The sequence below is a fragment of the Suricata suricatta genome, chromosome 8, assembly GCF_006229205.1.
Source record: "Suricata suricatta isolate VVHF042 chromosome 8, meerkat_22Aug2017_6uvM2_HiC, whole genome shotgun sequence".
NCBI classification, from domain to species: domain Eukaryota; kingdom Metazoa; phylum Chordata; class Mammalia; order Carnivora; family Herpestidae; genus Suricata; species Suricata suricatta.
Window position 1 is genome coordinate 48,807,786 of NC_043707.1, and position 14,038 is coordinate 48,821,823.

Here is a 14,038-nt window from a genome sequence, read left to right on the forward strand (position 1 = left end):
CTCATTGCTTCAGCACAGAACCTGCTTCAGATCCTCTGTTTCCCCCTCTCTGTGTCCCTCCCTCAAAAATAAATAAATATTTAAAAAACAAAAGAAAAATACTGGTTCAACTCTGGAACAGCAATTCTAGTTCCATGAATAACTTCTCTCTGAATGCCTATAGGAAAGTTCTTTCAGTAGAAAGTGTCCCACCAAGGGGTGCCTGGGTGGCTCAGTCAGTTGAGTGTCCAACTCTTGATTTTGGCTCAGGTCACAATCTCATAGTTCGTGGTTTTGAGCCCTGCACTGGGCTCTGTGCTGACAGTGTAGGGGCCAGCTTGGGATCCTCTCTCTTCTTTCTCTGCCCCTCCCCAGCTTGCATGTGCATGTGCACATTCTCTCTAAATAAATTTTTTAAAAAGTGTCCTGCCACTAAATAAATAAATAAATAAAATCTAAAACCACTGATAAACAGAAAACTTCATGAACAACAAATCTTCTTTCTTTAGTGGATGAGTCAAAAGGCTGACTTTCCAGACATAGCAAAAAGACATAATCCAATCACATATACAACTGGTTCTTAAAAATACACCTTTGTAGACATACATAAATATTATAAATACATACAATTTAGTGAGACTTGTGAGTCCAGCAAAGGCTTCACTAGCATCTTCTATGGCCCATGAAATTTCATTGTTTCTTAAATTTCTACAAAAATGTTAAGGAAAGACAGATTATATGTTAGTTAACATGACCATTATAGCGCTGGGCATCATCTGGCATGACGATGCTGATTTTCATCCTTATTTTAACAGTTGAGTTATTTAGGACGAAGACTCGACTTTGGTTTTTAAAGAATACCTGCAGTAAGCAAGCAAGAACTGATTCTCATAAGCAAAGAACTAAGCTGGCCTTGACAAATAAACTAAGCAACCTGGTAAGACTATTAATCTTCCTAGCTAATAGCCCCTAATTGTGTTAGCATATTAAAAATTATAGTCAGTCCTGCAAAAAGGCAATAGGATGTCAAGATGCAGGGGATATGGCTTACAAATGTGATTCTGGACTCATGGGATTTCTGGGTGACCCAAGCCTTCCCGTGGGCCCTTAAACCTAAAATGGCTGACAAAGAATCATGTCAGTACAGAGCTTCACAGCTCCACAGCAATTAAACACGCCCCCTGGGAGGCAACACTGATACACCCATGCGCTAGAGTGATCATTCCGTTATTTTTAAAAGGAAAAATATGGGTCTTTTAAAACCCACTGTTGCGTTCTCAGAGGAAATGCACTTGTTCTACATGGAGCCGTGCTGGGACAAGCACCAGTTGCAGATATTAATCACTTTTGCTTCCTTAAGTCATCTCATAATAAAACACAAAGCTCTTTTTTTTATATGACTTTTAAAGTTGTGTAACAGGAGATAGGAGATCATGCTTCCTATTTAGCTCTATCTTTACTTGACGTGAAAGCTAACAGGTTCATTTTATTTTACTAAGCAATAAACACTGAAACAACTGATGGCTCCACTCTTCAAGACTTTCCTCCATAGCACGGCATAAACAGAACTCAGTGGCCAAAGTGAGGAAGTACCCTGGCAGGAGTATTGATCTAAAGCCAAAATTACTCAGATCTCATTCTAATTCTGCCTTAACTGGCTCTGTGGCATTACACAATCATTTACTTCTGCAATTACTTTCCTAAATTTTAATATTAGAAGTACTAATCTGAGGTACAGAAAGAACCTGACTGCCATTCATTGAAATGCCAAAAGGCCGCAGCTCCATCTACATTCCTGGTTTAAGCTGTTCTAGGTTCACCAAAAATCACTTTAACTCTCCAAGGCCTAATCGGAATCGGAAGGAAAACTATCTCATTAAGTTAAAAAAAAAAAAATCAAATAAACTTCCGCAGGTACACTCACCTTCACAATGATTTCACATCATTTTTCACAAATGATACATGTTTGCTTTCTCCCTGATGGCTAAGTCCCAAAGTTGGCAGCTTGCCTCTTTTCTGAGCTCATTTATTAACCCTGAATCTGATGATCAAAAGGTTCCCTATTCAGGAAACTTAGAATCTACAAATTCTACTATAATTAGCCTTTTTCCCTTATTCTGCTCTATGTTTGAAATCACTATATTTTGCTAAAACACCTCTTTGTTCAATTACAGTTCACAACAGGGTAAAACATCCAACTTATAGAAATGCAGAAGTTTCGAGTTGAGATTGCTTATAGCAACCATTTAGTCCTATGTCCATCCTCCACTGGATGAAGACAAAAAGACAATGACACCCAGGGAAGGTTAAGTGGTTTGTGCCTCAGACAGTATGGCAAAAGGCCAGTGTCAAACAGACCTGGCTCATCTACAAGCTGTGTGACTTTACCGTGAACGCACCTGACTCTGTCTAGTCTCTGAAACTAAGCAGGGCCAGGCCTGCTTAGTACTTGGATCAAACACCACCTGGGAAGACAAGCTATAGAACTTTAAGCAAATAATTTTAACCTCTTTGAACCTCAGCCTCCTAATAGGGAAAAGAGCAATAATATCCTATTATTCTGAAAGCACCAAGCACACATCAGATCACTGATATATTTTTGTCCAAAGTCATGCAGCAAATCAGCAACAATGAACAGGGCTCATTCCACAGCTGCACCCACTACACAGCCTGCATCCTTCTGAATGAGTAGCAGTTCTGAAGGTAGTTCAAGGTCAGAGGAACAAGAAAATGTGCATTCTTGACTAGCAATTGCGTTTTATTCCATGGTAACTGGCACAATAAGAGATGCTCTGTTGTTCAGTTGATTAAATTTGAAATTAAAATACAAACTGAACTGACTAGAGATAAATAAGATTTATGTGTGATGATAGAGACAAATAAGACTGTCTTGCCCCCAAGTCTAGGATAGAAGAACTGCAAAATATTAACATTAACATAAATGTGCAGCTTATGATTGTTTTAATTTGCTTTACTGTTTTACAAAAATTAGCAAAAAAGAAAGCACAGATATACTTACAGTGTCTGAAGATTGGAAAGAAACCTAAATACGCCATCGGCAATGTGAGTGACTCTGTTGTCCCCTAAATTCAGTCTCTCCAGTAAGCTCAGACCCACAAAGGCAGATTCATCTAGGCGGGTCAACTGGTTATAGGACAAATCACTAAAAATGGGAAACATGGAAGGTAAGGAATTCATTGCATTTTATTTCAATTTTCCTCCTCTCATTCTATTTACATGATAAATTTAGAGCTTTCAACAAACTTCTAATAGAGCAGGATGTTCCATCTCATTACTGGCCATGGAGGCAACTTACTCCAACCTACTTGAGTCCCACAGCCTCCAATGAAAGGCCATCCAACACTCACAGTTCAGACAGTCTTTGGCAGAACTCCCACGCGTCAGGGCTGATTCTTTCCACAGCATTCTGGCTCACATAGAGCTGCTGTAACATTCGCAGGCCATACAACCAGCCCTTGTTCACTTCTGTAAGGTTATTATGCTCTAGTTCTCTGCCGAATTAGAGGAAGAAAGGAGAAAATATATGTCAGAACAAGGCACTGCAATGAGAAGATTCCAAAACTCTTCATAAGGTCCTGCTCAGTGAGGCCTCTATCTTTACTAAACCCAAGTGAGCCAACAAATTCCATTCAATAAATATTTATATTTTACTTAAGATTTATTGCTAGAACATAGTAAGACTGTCTAAAATATCAGATGTATAAAATCAACACACTAAGAGGTTTGATATACCCATTCGAGGTAAATTCTGGTAATTTTCACCGGCCCAAACATTACAAAAATAAAAACTTATTAGACAAAATGTTTGTAAGAATGCCAAAAAAACCCAGTTCTATAACAAAGCTTACAGAGCTTTGTGTGTACTTATTCACATCAGAGAAGAAAGAAAGAACTAATGTACGTGGGTGTAATTAAGCAACGATCTTAACCATTTGGCACTAACAAGTCCCAGTCAGACCCTCTTCCTAACAAGATCCTATTCCAGTTCACAGTACTCACAATTCCTCCATGTTATCCAAGCCAAAAAAAGCTCCATCCTTAAGTTTGCTAATACCATTCCGCTGCATCTTCAAAGACCTTAAGGAGTCAAGGCCTTGGAATGTCAGACCTTCTATCACTTTAATCCTGTTTCTTTTAAGTTCCCTTTAATAAAAATAGTTTTACAGTCAGAACTTTGGTCTGCTGATTTGCTCTAATAATAATTAAAATATTTTAAATGAAGCGACAACCTTCTTAAAACCCATCTACCTAGTTACTCACAAGAACTGGAGGTGAGGTAGCTTGAATATCTTGGGTGGAATCATGCTGATTCTGTTCCTGTTTAACTTTACCACTAGTAAGGAACTAGATAAATTATCAAAGCAACCAGTCTCCAAGATGGTTATCCTATTATTACTCAAATTCCTAAAATTAACGAGAACAAAAAAATTTAGTGCAACAGAACATTCCACCACCCAACAGCTACCCGAAGTCTATGACTGAGCCCCAACTCTCCCACTTAGCAACTCGACACAACTTTACAGATCATTTAACTGCTTTGTTTCTGCAAGTACAAAATAAGGATAAAACCAATTTCATTTAGGTTCAAACAGCATGTATGAATACACTTTGTAAAGCATGAAACTCTTTTGCACATGCTAATTACCACTGTATAGGATAAGCAAACCACTTAGGTCTATAGGTCTAACAAACCACTCCTATCTCCCTTTTATAAAACTGTTAGTAAAATACAATCCAGAATTAAATCTCAGAAGTTAACCTGCATAGTTAATATTCTCTGATAAGAGGAAAGAAAATAACAACCCCCAAAACTGATCCTAGGTTTGTTGCACATAAGCATATCAAAATCACAATAAATAACAGACATTCCTGGGAAGATACATATCAACACACAAACATGCACTTTGAAATAAATCTCCTTACAGGTATTTAAGCTGCATTCGAGGAAATGAAGATGTCTTGATTTCTGATATTATATTTGAACTGAGATCTAAATTCTCCAGAGCAGGGTAAAACTGAAACGCCTCTGCATTTATTTCTGGGATTACATTATGGACTCTATAAAAAAAGAAAAAAGACTGTAATGAAGCAAATGCCAGAGCCCCAGCCCAGACCAGAAGGATGTTAAAAGGCGAAAGATTTATGCGATCTGAAGAGAAACCAGAGTATTCAGATGGATGTTAAATAATCAGGATCGACAAAGAGCGTACCTAAAACAAACATCTTAAAACTGTACTATTCATAATTTAAAAGATCTGAAATCTTATTTACTTACAATGACAGTTGAGTAATATTAGAGGTTGCTTCTCCAAAGTATGGGATTTCTGTTAGCTCATTATAATTCATTTTCCTAGGCAAGGGGGAAGAACAGAGTTAAAAGTTTAGAGAGAGAAATGTTGCCTCTTGAGTTCTGGTTTCTGGCTAATAATTATTCTTTAGGATAGGTGCCAAATTTAAAAAGGCCTATGACTCAGAATGAGATAGACTAAATGCATTATGCTGAGAAATTAAAGATTTTAATTAGAAATGCTTTTTCATGGCGTAGATCTATGATTGATATCAATATTTTGTACATGAAGTATTTTTAATCCCAACAAGGTTCTTGAATAATTAATTTCTGACGGCTAATTTCAGTCCCTCTTAAAAAGAAAATAATTAACCCATCCATATCTCTTTATACATCTATTTAAAAAATAAAAAACTGTAATTAAGTAAATTTTTAAAACACACACACGTTTGAATTACTCAAAGTTAGAGAGGGTTGGTTGGGACCAGGGGTGAATCTGCCCACTGAGGTATGGAGCCTCGGATTAATTTTACAGATGACATGACATGTCACACTCTGATCCTAGGAGCTCCTTAAACATATGGTCTCCAATGTTTTGGTGCAAATCTAATATAATCACGTGACATTAACCTGGTTTTCAGTCACTGAACCACCTCAACAATCTAGAATACAGAAAAGAAGCCTGAAGTAAAAGGACTCCAAGAAACAAGCTGAAGTTACAAAGTCCATGTAATAAAGCTCAGGCATTTCCCACTGAAGCATTTTCAGGACTTTCTTCAGGGCCTACTCTTTCAGCTGATAAGCTTTTCAATTGTTTATTCAGTGCACAGCAGATCAGAACCAGTCAACATGGGGCAGGGAAGGAGAGAATGTAAGGATAATGAGAGCATGAACAAGTTACTCTTGTTGGAAAGAAATTAAAAAGAAAAATAAATCTGAAGGTTCTGGCATCTTAGCATAGAAGCAAACAGGCCTCAACAGTTGTGCCTCTGGAAACATCAGAATGCAAAAACTGGTATTAATATCATTTTAGAAAATTCCCTCCAAAAAATATATAATACATCACAATACTAAAGGAAAAACTTCAGTGGAGTGGAAAATTAAACTATATTAACCATATTATAGACAACACAAAAATACTGTATTTCACATAAATCTACTTTAGACATGATGCCTCCATCTTAGACAAGTCAAGACATAAAAAAGTTTACACAATAGAGAGTTTCACTGGCTCAAATTGGCAAAAAATAAGCAAACCATATTTACTTTGAAGAGGGATGAAAATCTTAATTTTGGTCCCAAGAAAGTAGATAGAATAATATTTCTACACAATTTGCAACTAATCACCAACGTCTGGCAAAATGCCCAGAGTCTGGAATAGTAGCAAAGCCAAAGACAACAGTTTAAGTCTTTAAACAATGTCTTTTAATTTAAGTTTTTCCCTAAATTTTTTGATAGCATTTCTGGATTGAACATCCTCAAATGCATAATTCACCATCAAATCTATAAGTTTAATATAAATTTAAACAAATAAAAATAACTTACACTTCCTGTAATGTTTGAGACTCCAAGCTGATATTCCAGTTGGACAACCGATTATGACTCAAATCCCTAGTGGAGGACAAAAGATCATTCTTATTTAGTGTTGGAAAACAGACTTCAAGAAAAAAAAATCTAAAAACCCTATCAAATGTGAATTTGAGTAGTAGTACACAAAAAGCAGTGTTTCTAAGGGATGAATAAATATCTAGATTTCAAAATAATTATTTTACTTTTTCTTCACTTTTATGAGTTTTTTAAATTTTTTCTTTTTTAAAGAAATTTTTTTAACGTTTTATTTATTTTTGTTACAGAGAGAGACAGAGCATGAGAGGGAGAAGGGCAGAGGGAGAGGGAGACACAGAATCTGAAGCAGGCTCCAGGCTCTGAACTAGCTGTCAGCACAGAGGCAGATGCGGGGCTCAAACCCATGAACCATGAGATCATGACCTGAGCCGAAGTCGGCTGCTTAACCGACTGAGCCACCCAGGTGCCCCAAAATTTTATTTTCTAAAGTTTATTTATTTTTGAGAGACAGAGACAGAGTGCAAGCGGGAGAGTGGCAGACAGAGAGGGAGACACAGAATCTGAAGCAGGCTCCAGCCTTTGAGCTGTCAGCACAAAGCCTGATGGGGCTTGAACTCACAAACTGTGAGATCATGAACGGAGCTGAAGTCGGACGCTCAACTGTCATTTTTATGAGTTTTTTAATAACTAATTAGGAAATACATTCACATGGTTCAATAACCAAAAAGTATAAAAGGAAATACAGTAAGTCTCCCACCCTGTCGCCAGCTGTACAATTTTCCTCCCCAACAGCAACAAATGAAAATATGCCATTTTCTGCACATCCTGTCAGATATTCTATGCATATACTAGCAAATTTTAACAAAAATGGTGGAATAATTCACACACTAATTTGCCCTTACTTTTTTCACTTAACAATGTATCTTGGAGATCATTTTTTAATGAAAAAATATACTTTCTTTAAAGTAACATAATATGAATAATTTGCATAATATATAATATGTAATATTATAATTCACTACATTATACTATAGGTGTAGATAAAAGAAGATCGACTTTACAAGTCAAGATAGTGAGCTTCTATATGAGAAGTGAAGTTGGTCATATCCTTGATAGAGATAGTCTTCCTAAAAAAAAAAAAAAAAAAAAGCAATCTAGCTTCAGGAAGAAAAATTCATCTCTAAATTATGTTGATGATGAGTGGTTAGCAGTGGTGGTGGCTAACATTTATTAAGTGGGAGGCACTCTCCTATGTACTTTATACATGGGAACTGCCTAAAAATCCATACAACAACCTTATGAGGCAAATGTTTTTACAATCCTTAGCATTACAATCTGCCTTAGAAACAGGCAGGGAAATCATTTGGCAATCCAAGGTCATACAACTCATCAGTGAGGAAGCCATAAACTTGAAATTCCATCTCACTTCCAGCACATGGTTTGTAAGATATAGCAGAGATTTCACTGAAATTAGTCAGGAGTCTAAATATTTAAATAGGCTTTAAAAATTCACCTTGATGCTTCCTGGCATCTTTACAGGACTGAAGTGGAATCCAGCCCGCTCAAGCTGTCTGCCCAAGAGATGTATTATACATTACAATATGGCTAGTGGTAGGGACACGCTAGAGAAACATTGCAGATCCCTGTATCTCACTGTGTCGCCACAGGCAGCTGACAGCTGCACGCAGGTTTGAACGATGCGTCTATCACAGCAGAACAATTTGTGCGCGGCTAGAACCGTGTCTGTCCATCTGTAAAATCTGGCCACTTTCGTTTAGGAGCTTAATTTACACGTAACATGACTAAGCCTAGAAGAAACCATCGCTTTGCCACAACAGTTCTAAAACCTTTATTCCAAGGTATCTGGCACCAGATATCAGCTCAAGGACACTCATGAGGAGAGGTGTGTGCTGGGAAACGTGAGACATAAAAATGGGAATTCGCTCCACATAAAAATCTTCTACTCAGACACTTTCATCCAATTCACACTTACTACTGAACAACAAGCACTGCATTTAATACAAAAGATATTTACTGTGGCATTACCACTAAAGAAGAAATTCAGCTCTTCTAATTTAAGTTAGTCCGCTGCCCCACCGTGGTTGGTCTGGCAAGTAGAGAACCAGTATCATCGGTGTAGAGGCTGGCGCAGTAGGAGTTAGTTCCAGATCTCATGCTGGCTGAAATTTAACTATTTCCCTTTCATAGATTCAGAGCTTTCATTTTAATCATACCAGTGCTTCCAATGCCTTCCCAACCCCTAATCTCCCTGGCAACGTAACTCTTAACTGTACTCATCTCCTCCATTGTCTCACAGAAGTCAACGATTACCAGAGAATCACTTTAAAAAAGACAGAGAAAGACCGAGAGAGACAGCGTGAGCAGGGGAGCGTCAGAGAGAGAGGGAGACACAGAATCCGAAGACAGGCTCCAGGCTCTGAGTTGTCAGCACAGAGCCCAATGTGGGGCTTGAACCCGCGAACCGTGAGATCATGACCTGAGCCGAAGCCAGACGCTTAACAGACTGAGCCACCCATGTGCCCCTCAGATAATCACTTTTAAAGGAAACCATTATTTAAAAAATCTAAAGCAACCAAGTTAGCCCAACTTACACATGGTATAAACTACTTTTATTAGATATCAGTGAAAACTGTCCAGTATCTCTAATGGGGAAAAGATTAATTATCTTTTTGAAGAACCTCTAAAGGCTTAAAAAAATTTTTTTTTAATGTTTTATTTTTGAGATAGAGAAAGAGAGAGCAAACAAGCGCAGGGGAGGGGCAGAGAGAGAGGGAGACACAGAATCTGGGCAGGCTCCAGGCTCTGAGCTGCAAGCAGAGTCTGATGTTGGGCCTCGAACCCACAAACCATGAGATCATGACCTGAGACGAAGTCAATCACTCAACCAACTGAGTCACCGAGGTGCCCCAACCTCTAATGGCTTTTTGATGGAATCCAAAGGATACCTGAAGTACTCTGGAGCCTCCCTAGAAGATAATGCTGTCTTAAGCACATATACCTCAGACGCCGCACGAGCAATCTGTGGTGCTGGCTAGAGGTGCCATCTTACAGAACAGATTGAGCGGGCCCGCAAAAGGATCAACACGCCTTTCTTTGGCTAGAGATTTACAACACTGGCCCTCAATGGAGGAAAAGAAAAAGAAGGAAGAAAACAACTAGTTCAAAGCCGAAATTCCCATTTTATGGATGTCTGAGCCATGCTCAGATGGTGGTTCTTTGTGTAGCCTGTTCAGCTGTGTTGTGTCAGTCAAGAGGAGGAAGGGCCAGACTCACACAAGGTGTTCATTTAGAAGAAAGCAACACTAATGATCCATAAAACCTCCTGAATGTGTGTTATATCACCAAAGCCTAATCAATTCAGTAATTGCAGCTAATCTACCAAAATACTGTAATTATATTTAATTCTGTAAGATATACACTAGTGACATCCTATTTTGATGTCAGTTTTTCAATAAAGTTCTTATTATGGGCAAAAAACAAAACTGGAATATATGCCTCAGAGGTCAGAACCCCATAATGAGGCTCCCTGGATCCCTTCTGGGATAAATCCACATTAGGCGGAAGTTTAAAACACTCACAGTGAACTAAATTATACTCCTGAAGTAGTGCTAGCTTTGGAAAAAAACTACAGGAGGTCCCCCTTACCCACGGGGTCGTGAGTTCAGGTGCTCACAGTCAACAGGATCCAGAAGCAGATGCTCCTAACACTGTGTTGTAAATGCCTACGTCGTTCACTTCACCTCATTTCATCATACAGGCATTTTATCATCTCACATTATCATTAGACAGGCGAGTACAGCACAGTGTTTTGAGAAAGAGACCACATTCATATAACTCTTGTTACAGTATATTGTTATAATTGTTTTGTTATTATTGCTGTTAATGCCTTATTGTGCCTAATTTATAAATTAAATTTTATCACAGGTTTGTAAGAAAAAACATAGTACTATATATACAGTTCGGTGCTAACCACAGTTTCAAGCATCCACTGGGGGTCTAGGAATGTATCCCCTGTGAATAAGGGGGAGGGGGACTACGACAGTATGAATCAGTATAACTGTTTAGGTTCTCAAATTCTAGCTGTCTTACTAGAATTATATGGACTGAGCTGATCCTCAGGTACCAGGTGCCAGGCACTGTGTGAAATGCTAGGGTTACACGCTGTCAACTTTAGTAACCTTTTCGTCTTTTTTGAAAGCAGTATTTATAGGACTCAGGTGGAGTCACTGGAAAACTAAAGGCAGATTCAACATCAACTCAACCATTCCCCCTTTTCCCTGGAAATGGGTAACTTTTTCTATACCTAAATTTCACTCCTGAATTTAATCATGACATATGCATATGGGAGTGCACAGACACACCCTTGCTTTCCATAACCATACCTTTCCTATTTTTTTTTTTTTTAGTGTTTTATTTTATTTTTGAGACAGAGAGAGGCAGAGCATGAGCAGGGAGGGGCAGAGAGAGAGGGAGACACAGAATCCGAAGCAGGCTCCAGGCTCAACCGACTGAGCCACTCAGGCGCCCCTCCTATTTCTTTTTTTAAAGTACTCCAGGACCATCTGGGTGGCTCAGTTGGTTAAGTGTCCAACTTCAGCTCAGGTCATGATCTCATGGTTCACGGGTTCAAGCCCCGCGTCAGGCTTTGTGCTGGCAGCTGGGAGCCTGGAGCCTGCTTTGGAGTCTGTCTCTCCCTCTCTCTGCCCCTCCCCCACTCACGTTCTGTCTCCGTCTCAAAAATAAATAAAACATTTTTTAAAAATTAAAAAAATAATGAAGTACTCCAAAAGGGCTGAAGACGACTAAAATTGGAAGACTTCAATAATCAGATATAAAAATCCTAGATTAAGAATTTGAATAATTTTTTAAAGTCTCTCACCTTCATTCCCAGTGGTCAATCATTAATTCCATTTAGTTTGCATAAGCTAAAGCTAACATGCGATAGTCCCGAAATGAAGAACTATCTTTCAAAAATTTTCACCTTGAATATCCCTAAGATGTACTGAAAAACCTAAAGTATCTAATGCTTGACAAACATAACCTAAAGAATCTACCTATGTAACAGCCAATTCTCTTTGCTTTATTTTTAACCACCACTAATATCTGAATATTTATGGATGTGGTGTTTGGAGAGTAAAGGTCTCACAGAAGGCCTTATCTCAGTGTTGTAAACTCAGCTCCCACTCATGCTAATTTACAGGGATGCAGCTGTAATAAGTGATAAATTATTAAAGTTCTTGATATCATGTGGAGCCAGAGGTGCCATTAACGTAGTCATTTAGTACCATCAGGGTGTAAATAATTTATAGAATGTACAGAGCAATCACAACACACTGAGGAGGAAATCAAGATCTGCCAGCTAATCGCAAACAGAAGCCCTGCAACATCAGAGCCGCACAGTTCCCTTCTGCCCAGCCACATGTGTACACTTCTGAGTCCTCATCCAGCGTTTTTTGTTTTTGAGAATCTGCAGCACTAATAGGCTACGCTGTGAACTTCAACAATAACAGTGCTTTAGTGAAAAGGGCCCTTCGCCAAAGTTAAAAGAATAGATCATATCTAATAGTTTGGGGATGACTGTGCTGCATGGATTTATCCAGCAAAATTTGCCCTTTTGTGAATAAAATCGCTGTCTTGTTAATTAAAGTGTATACAGAATAATTTATTTTTAAAAACAGTACTCAGGATTAACAATACAATCAATTACCATACTGTGATTTAAACAAGTTGATGGTCTCGAGGACTCCTGGAGTACACTAAAGACAAGGATTCCAAATCACCGCTTAAAATTCTGTTTGCTTTTGGGGCACCTCGGTGTCTCAGTCGTTGAGCGTCTGGCTTTGGCTCAGATCATGATCTCATGGTTCATGGGTTTGAGCCCTGCATCGGGCTCTGTGCTGACAGCTAGCTCAAAGCCTGGAGCCTGCTTCAGATTCTGTGTCTCCCTCTCTCTCTGACCCTCCCTTGCTCATGTGTGCTCTCGCTCACTCTCTCTCTCTCTCTCTCTGTCTCTCAAAAAAAGAAAATCTGTTTGCTTTTAGGCTTGATTTTCTTCTACCACTACCAGCATTACACCATAAGCTATTCCTTCTTGGAACTGTCAGCTTTCTCGAAACAGTGCTACCTGTGATTTTTCTAATTCGCTTCTTCTAATCAACGGTCATAGTTAAGAACCCCCAGTGCACGTTATAACCATCTGAAATAAGGGTATATAAGATCGGAGTGAGAGTTTGAGCAGCTTCCTTTATGAAGAAATGCTTCCTGGAAGCTTTTATGTTTTATGTTGAACCAGAGATGGCTAGAGATGCTGGATAAATTATCTTTAGGATAAATGAGATTTTATTATAGCATGAAGCATACTGCAACTCCAAATTAAATATTCTATCCTTCATTTACACCACCTATTTGTAATACAATTTATATGAATCCAAAAGTTGGAGGCGGTAAGAAGATGGCACCATCCATCATGAATCAGAGAGGCATGTTTTGTTTTCTTCCATTCTCTTTTGCTGTGTTTTTTTAATTTTTTTTAATGTTTTATTTATTTTTGATACAGAGAGAGACAGAGTATGAGAGGGGGAGGGTCAGAGAGAGAGGGAGACACAGAACCGGAAGCAGGCTCCAGGCTCTGAGCTCTCAGCACAGCTGACACAAACTGTGAGATCATGACCTGAGCTGAAGTTGGATGCTTAACCAACTGAGCCACCCAGGTGCCCTTCCCCAACTTTAAAAGATTGTGTTTGAAGTTGCTTGCCCCTTTTGTTTTTATTCTTCCCACTGATTTTACAAAAACTGTTGTATTCATAATTGTTCCATTTGCTCACTGATTGTCTTCATAAGCTGCAGCTACCTGTTATCTGTCCTTACCGCCCCTTTGACACCATTTATTTAATGCCCTGTCATCAAAAACAAGGACCTTTCTCAGTCTTTAGTTTCCTTACTTATAAAACACTCATGTGCCTCTTCCTTTTCTTTTTAGGACATTTCCCCACCATCCTGTCTGTGATCCATGTTATCCTGGTCCTGTTAGCTCTCACCAGTCTTTTGCCCACTCTTTATCTGGTTCTGTCTTTTCTTCTCATTTACAGTTTCTCATCATGATTCCTGTTCTCAAATGTTTGGTCCCTAACTCTGGTTTTACTTAACTCACTTTTGATACGTTCA

The 14,038-nt window shown here is 38.6% G+C and overlaps 1 protein-coding gene across 11 annotated transcripts in view; it reads right to left on the bottom strand.

Annotated features, from left to right (window-relative positions):
* The window catches only part of LRIG2 (leucine rich repeats and immunoglobulin like domains 2), a 98,018-nt gene that overhangs the window by 24,388 nt on the left and 59,592 nt on the right, over nucleotides 1-14,038 (bottom strand). For 10 of the 11 annotated variants that reach the window (XM_029946082.1, XM_029946081.1, XM_029946086.1 and 7 more), the window contains 8 exons: nucleotides 6,833-6,898; nucleotides 5,276-5,350; nucleotides 4,924-5,058; nucleotides 4,261-4,404; nucleotides 4,000-4,143; nucleotides 3,348-3,491; nucleotides 2,999-3,142; nucleotides 607-687 (listed from right to left, as the gene is read on the bottom strand). In XM_029946082.1, coding sequence (XP_029801942.1) covers nucleotides 607-687; nucleotides 2,999-3,142; nucleotides 3,348-3,491; nucleotides 4,000-4,143; nucleotides 4,261-4,404; nucleotides 4,924-5,058; nucleotides 5,276-5,350; nucleotides 6,833-6,898 — 933 coding nt within the window. Of the gene's footprint in view, nucleotides 1-606; nucleotides 688-2,998; nucleotides 3,143-3,347; nucleotides 3,492-3,999; nucleotides 4,144-4,260; nucleotides 4,405-4,923; nucleotides 5,059-5,275; nucleotides 5,351-6,832; nucleotides 6,899-7,914; nucleotides 7,971-14,038 lie in introns of those variants that run through there. The other variant, XM_029946085.1, reaches the window with a different exon arrangement.